The 7,500-nt window shown below is 39.2% G+C and overlaps 1 protein-coding gene across 1 annotated transcript in view; it reads left to right on the top strand.

The window, feature by feature from the left end:
• Positions 1 to 1,141: 1,141 nt before the first annotated feature.
• Positions 1,142 to 7,500, top strand: part of nfxl1 (nuclear transcription factor, X-box binding-like 1) — a 47,445-nt gene continuing 41,086 nt past the window's right edge. The window contains 2 exon segments of the mRNA XM_080452037.1: positions 1,142 to 1,192; positions 3,123 to 3,264. Coding sequence (XP_080308163.1) covers positions 3,132 to 3,264 — 133 coding nt within the window. The 5' untranslated portion in view covers positions 1,142 to 1,192; positions 3,123 to 3,131.

A 7,500-nucleotide genomic window follows, 5' to 3' on the forward strand; every position in this document is an offset into this window, starting at 1 on the left:
TGTACTTAAGTACAGTACTTAAGTAAATGTACTTACCACCACTGCAAAATGCCTCAAATCATGAATGCAGCTTCCCATTGCCCTGAAAGGCCTAAGAAGAAATGGCAGCCATTTGTGTGAGTTTTGCTGCCCTCTTCTGGTTAAAAACTATAATCCCATCAAAGCTGTGTTGGCTTTCACATCAGTGACCAGTAGTGTGGACAGTTACAAAGTATATTTACTTGAGTACTGTACTTAAGTACTTTTTTGTTAGTATCTGTACTTTACTTTTCAAATAAGTGAAAATAGCAGATCTACAAGCTCACAAAGCAAAATGTACTTTAATTGTAATTTGAACTTTTGGATACTTAACTATTTATTTTATAAGCAAGTACTCCAGTACGAGATGATCTGAGTATTATTTCACCAGGAGGATCCAATGGTGGAAAAAGTCCCCACATTTCTTACTTAAGTAAAAGTATCCTCTGTTCTGCATTGTGGAAAATACCGTTACAAGTAAAATTCCGGAATTCAGAATGTAATGGAATAAAAGTACAAAAGTTTTGGTATCAAAATGTGCTTAAAGTACCAAAAGTAGAAAGTACTCATTATGCAGAATGTCCCATTTCACAAGTGTTCACGTCTAAAATGTATAAAAACATCTTTTGAAAACAGCAGATCTACAAGCTCACAATGCGTCGCATCGCGACGCATTGTGAGCTTGTAGATCTGCTGTTTTCAAACGGCCACATTTGAAGTAAGGCTGAAGTGGTTAATGTATGTTTTGTTATAATAATCCAAATCTACAAAGTAACTAAAGTTTTCAAATAATCATAGTGGAGTAAAAGTACAATATTTGCCTCTGAGATGTAGTGGAGTAGAAGTAAAAATAAAGAAAATTCAATACTGCAATTCTACATTGCAGTATTGATACTTTTACTTGAGTAAAACATTAGAGTACTCTTTCCACCACTGCTGCCTCAGACCTCGGTGGTGATGACGTCAGCACTTATGAATGAACAGAGTCGGGGTGACACGTGTCTCTGCCACACCGCCCCGCAATGCTCTCTGGGAAATGTAGTCTCTCACAGACAGACCCTAACACACGCCCCCTCCAGTCCAGCACGGAACGGCTGTTTTTAAAATGACTACAACACCCAGCGTCCACCGCGGCAAGATGGCAGCGCCGTAGCAGCCGTTACTGTCTGCAGTGGTACGTGTGTGAATGACTACAAACTGTACAAAATATGAGTTTTATCAGTTTTTATGATGAATATTGATATGTTTATGAGGTTTAAAATGTTCTGCTGCATGTTGTCTGTCCTGTTGACGACATTCACGAGTTTTAAGCTTTGTTTAGCTAGCAGAAAACATCCGATCTACAAGCTTACAGCGCGTTTAGCTTGTAGATCGGATATTTTCTGCTAGCTATATTAACACATTTTTTATTAACTGGGTTTTTTTGGGCAAATATATTAGGTGGAGAGAAAAAAAAAGTGGTTCAAGTACAGAGACTACTGAGGTTCTAGTTGACTAAGTCTAGAGGGTTTAAGAGGTTAAATAACAACCTTTATTATGTATATGAATGTTTTATATGTCCTACCAGGACCTCTATTACTGATGGTTTTATGTCCTACCAGGACCTCTATTACTGATGGTTTTATGTCCTACCAGGACCTCTATTACTGCTGGTTTTATGTCCTACCAGGACCTCTAGTACTGATGGTTTTATCTCCTACCAGGACCTCTAGTACTGATGGTTTTATCTCCTACCAGGACCTCTAGTACTGATGGTTTTATGTCCTACCAGGACCTCTAGTACTGCTGGTTTTATGTCCTACCAGGACCTCTAGTACTGATGGTTTTATGTCCTACCAGGACCTCTAGTACTGCTGGTTTTATCTCCTACCAGGACCTCTAGTACTGATGGTTTTATGTCCTACCAGGACCTCTAGTACTGATGGTTTTATCTCCTACCAGGACCTCTAGTACTGATGGTTTTATGTCCTACCAGGACCTCTAGTACTGATGGTTTTATCTCCTACCAGGACCTATAGTACTGATGGTTTTATCTCCTACCAGGACCTCTAGTACTGATGGTTTTATGTCCTACCAGGACCTCTAGTACTGATGGTTTTATGTCCTACCAGGACCTCTAGTACTGATGGTTTTATCTCCTACCAGGACCTCTAGTACTGATGGTTTTATGTCCTACCAGGACCTCTAGTACTGATGGTTGTATGTCCTACCAGGACCTCACTTTAACTTTCAAATTCATTTTTTGTCATTTTATGGTCTACTCAGGCTTTTGTGATCCCCAGACCGTTTTTAAGTTGCTTGATTCAGTATTTATATATTTGATATTCATTTTATCAGGCACGTCCCCTTCCTATACAAACCCATTATAACTTCAAACTCCATTTTTAACATGTTAGATTCATCAAAAACACCGTCCTTGGTTCTGTTGACTCACCCTGCCCTCCTAATTGTATAAAAAAATCTAAATCATTTGCCAAAGAAAATATTAAAAATAAATGAAAAAAGTAATTGTAAAAAAACTGTCTCCTCGCGAAGGACAATATCAGTCACCAGAACTGAAGAACGGGTGTTTCTGATGAATCTATCATGGTTAAAATGGAGTTTGAAGTTACAGTGGGTTTGTATAGGAAGGGGGCGTGTCTGATAAAATGAATATCAAATATCTAAATACTGTCTGGGGGGCTCACATAAGCCTGGGTAGATGATGAAATTACCAATTTCTTTTTTTAAAGTGAAATATCCCTTTAACTACCTGATAAAGTATTCAATCAATAAAAAAATAATATATTTATATAATGCCGTGACAGGCCTCCACCATAACATGTTGTGTTTGTGTTTGTTTACAGGTGGTTACCATGGATCCTGTTAACATGTTGTGTTTGTTTACAGGTGGTTACCATGGATCCTGTTAACATGTTGTGTTTGTTTACAGGTGGTTACCATGGATCCTGTTAACATGTTGTGTTTGTTTACAGGTGGTTACCATGGATCCTGTTAACATGTTGTGTTTGTTTACAGGTGGTTACCATGGATCCTGTTAACATGTTGTGTTTGTTTACAGGTGGTTACCATGGATCCTGTTAACATGTTGTGTTTGTTTACAGGTGGTTACCATGGAGCCCGCCTGGCGCCAACAGGGCAGGGGTCGTGGTGGGCGGGGCCAAGGTGAAAGGTCACAGCAACCTCCGCAGAAGGGGAGAGGAAGAGGAGGAGAGAAGAGGAACAACGAAGAGCAAGCTGAACAAGGTAGAGCGTGTGTGTGTGTGTGTGTGTGTGTGTGTGTGTGTGTGTGTGTGTGTGTGTGTGTGTGTGTGTGTGTGTGTGTGTGTGTGTGTGTGTGTGTGTGTGTGTGTGTGTGTGTGTGTGTGTGTGTGTGTGTGTGTGAGTGAGTGAGTGAGTGAGTGAGTGAGTGAGTGAGTGAGTGAGTGAGTGAGTGAGTGAGTGAGTGAGTGAGTGAGTGAGTGAGTGAGTGAGTGAGTGAGTGAGTGAGTGAGTGAGTGAGTGAGTGAGTGAGTGAGTGAGTGAATGAATGAATGAATGAAAATTTTATTTTCGTGTCCGGACAGTTTCCCTGACCCATCCCACATGGGATTATCAGACACATCAATCCCAAAACAAAACAACACACAGTACATCCCGACCCGAAACAAACCACATACCGTACACACATTCATATATACCCACACAAGAATACACACACATTTACAAATAAATTTATCCACTATAAGTAACCCTTCTCCTTCTAACCCACGCTTTATAAAGAAACTCTGAAAATGCAAAAACATGAACAAAAAGAAATTCAATCAAGGCACCATTCTCATACTCTATCAGGTTTAGATCAGGGGTGTGGACTTTTTTAAACAGTATATCTCTCAGGTCATCATACAAGGGACAAAACAAAATAAAATGTATTTCATTCTCCACCTCATTCAAATCACAATAGTCACATATTCTATCCTCCTCAGCTATGCCTCTATATCTTCCCGTTTCAATATGTAATGGCAGAATGCCACATCTTATTTGCGCACAAAGTGACCTCCGACTTTTTGCCAAATTGTACAAAACATAATTTTCACATTTATAATCTTTTTTTAAAAGACAATATGTTCTTAATTTTGGCTTTTGCCAAATGTCTTCTAACCAGGTTTGTATGCATTTTGCACGGATTCTGTTTTTAAACTCCTCCACATTCACAATTGTTCTTTGGAAATAATGTACTTCCAGACCACATTCCCTCAATACATCAAAGATCTCAGAGGCCCATTCCCCTTTTACAGACAGATCCCAGTAAAACATTTTACTAGCCACCCTATTGGATGGCAGACACAGCAACCTGTTCCAAAGACTTACCATGCTGGCCTTCCATCTAATTTCACAGGAGTCCCACCCCATATCTCCATTAAATGCTGCGATTGGCGCATACTTATGTAGTCCCAAAAAGAATCGAATTGCCCGATTTTGGACACGTTCATTTAACTGAAACCTTTTGTACCCCCAAACCCCCGAAATATAATCTAAAATGGGACATACACATGTGTGATACAATTTAGAGTATGTAAGATAGCCCATGTCCTTCAACGTTTTAGTTTTGCCTATGAGGCCTCCCAATGCCCTACCGGCAGAATCTGCTAGGGCAGATACACCGTGAAAAAAAGACATGTTTTCATCTAGAAACAAACCAAGGTACTTGTACTTATCTGTAAACTGCAATTGTTTATCACCCACACTAAACTTGAAGCTACTTCTTTCTGTACCTGGGTTTCTAAAATGCATTACTTGTGTTTTCTTTTGATTAATACACATTTTCCACTTCTTACACCATTCATTAACACAAGTTAACATTTTTTGTAAATCCTCTTCACTTTCTGAGAGTAAAATAATATCGTCAGCATACATCAATATATCTACAAATACTTGACCACATAGAACCCCTTTCTCCATGTGTTTTACCTCTCTGGCCAAATCATTAATAAAAACAGCAAATAAAGTTGGGGACAAAACATCCCCTTGTTTAACACCAGAGGGCGTAGGAAACCACTCTGTGAAATAGTCATTCACTTTCACACAGGCAACAGGTTGCCTGTATAGAGAGCAAATAGCTTGATAGAACTTTCCATTTACCCCAATTTGATGAAGCTTATACTTTAGGAGGTTGTGATCAACAAGATCAAACGCTTTCTGAAAATCAATAAAGCACCCAAAAGTCTGTTTTCTTGACTTCAGTCTATTTCTAACCACTGTAGTCACTGCATAAATATGATCCAAACATGCTCTTCCCTTCCTAAAACCATTTTGTTCTTCTTCCAGTAAGTTATTTCTCTCCAAGAATTCAACCAATCTATTATTTAGAACAGAAGAATACAATTTATATACAGTACTCAGTAGACTAATACCTCGATAATTCAATGGGATCTTAGGGTCATCCTTTGATGATTTTGGAATTGGGGTTATGATTGATTTACACCAGGTAGATGGTATAATACCCTGATCAAAACACATGTTCAACAAATAAAATAATAGATCAAACAAAATGGGTGCTTTCAACACTTCGTTTGGTAATTCATCTACACCAAATGCCTTCTTAGCCTTAGCAGACTCTATTGCCTTTAGCACTTCCTCTCTACTCAGACTTCTATTTAAAGTAACATCAGTAGTTGAATGTAAGCATTTATCTGTAAGACAAGATATGTGATCAAAAGAAACATTGTCCATACTTTCCTCTTGTCTTGAATATAAACCAGAAAAGGCTCCCTCCCATTCCCTTAATACTTTAACTGGGTCAGATGATATTTCCCCTTCACTCCATACCTGCATAGGAATCTTTTTTGGACGTTTGGGACCCAGATTCTTTATCTCATTCCAAAATTGTTGTGGGTTCTGTGTATGTAATTGCTCCATTTGTATAATTTGTCCTCTTTGATATCTACGTTTGTAGAACCTCAGTTTTTTGTCAAAACTATGTTGTTTATGCTTATAAGTAACTTTAAGTTGCTTTCTTAAATCTGGATTTTTACATTTTAAAAAAAGACGTTCAGCACTGCACATATCTGACCATAAAACGCCCAATTCGCTATTCCAATAGGGATTGTTCTGATTAGATTTTCTAAATTTGGGTTTATCCACTTTTGTATTCAATTCAGAATGTACTAAAACACAGAACTCCTTGTACCAGTTATCCACCTCCTCTTGATGTTCATTTAGAGTCTGTAATCTCTCAATTAAATTTAGCATAGCAGTACGTCCCATATCAGAATTTAGAAAAGTGTCTGGTACATCCCGAACCACTCGCTTTTTAGAGTGTCCAGCTGTAACAGGCACTTCTCCACGTTGGGGCATTTCATAGCCAGCCCTAAACTTAAGCCACAACATAGAGTGATCAGGTAGACGACAATTATCTCCTATCAAATTAAATAAAGCTCTATCCTCTACCATTTGTGAGGCGAGCAATACCTTAAATTCCAAACAGTTTTCTAAACAATCAAAAGGCACTACCATATAATCAACCACGGCTTTACCCTTTGGCGACACTGATGTATAATTATCACATAGTGGGTCGATCCTACCATTAAGTACACACATTCTCGAATCTCTTAGGAATTCTAGGAATGTTTCCCCATGTTTATTAACATAATCATCAATTGCAACTCTTCTGGGAATAGAGTCAATAGTAGGGATAAAATCTTCCATATTTCCAATTCTAGCGTTCACGTCCCCACCAATATAAATTGCATCAACTTCAGAAAATTGATAGATCAAACTTAATAAACGACAAAAAAAAACTGAAGCGTCTCTTCCCCAGGGGGAATTTTCAGGTGGGAGGTAACAGGAAAATATGACAAAACTATACTCTGATAATTTATGTTGAAATAATAAACCTAAAATCCCATCATCTTTTTCAACAGTTTCAATCTGGTAATCTTGAAATAAACTCAACCTAACTAACATCCCCACTCCACCAGATGCTCTACATGCTTTAATGTGCGTTTTCCTATTTAACCCAAACCATACATACCCGTCTAGTTCAATAACATTTTCTCCTTGAAGATGAGTCTCATTTAAGGAGATAATGTCTGCATTCAAAGCCTGTAGAATAGATAACCTAAGGTCACAGTTTGCTTGTGTCCATCCATTTATATTCCAATGTAAGAATGATATGTGCTCGCGTGGGCTATATGACGATGGAAAACCTCATTTTGTAGTTTCCAGTTCGTTATCTTCACTTTGACCTAAAGCAGGCCATTCCTTGTCTCTCACAGCTCCGTTGTCCCCGTTGCTTTTCTCCTCCGTTTCTTTCCTAGACCACGACCCTCGTCTGTCTCGGGGTTCCTCAGACCCATCAGAGTGCCGTCTGCCTCTGCCAGGCCCGCGGTGATCTTCACGGCCCTGATGGCTGCGGTTCTCCCTCCAGTGTCTCTCATACTGGCCACCGCGGGCTCCACGGCGGCCGCCCCGGTCACCGCCCGTTGGCCCCGTCTCGTTTCT

This window comes from Gymnoscopelus braueri (assembly GCF_963280865.1).
Source record: "Gymnoscopelus braueri genome assembly, chromosome: 15".
Classification (NCBI taxonomy): domain Eukaryota; kingdom Metazoa; phylum Chordata; class Actinopteri; order Myctophiformes; family Myctophidae; genus Gymnoscopelus; species Gymnoscopelus braueri.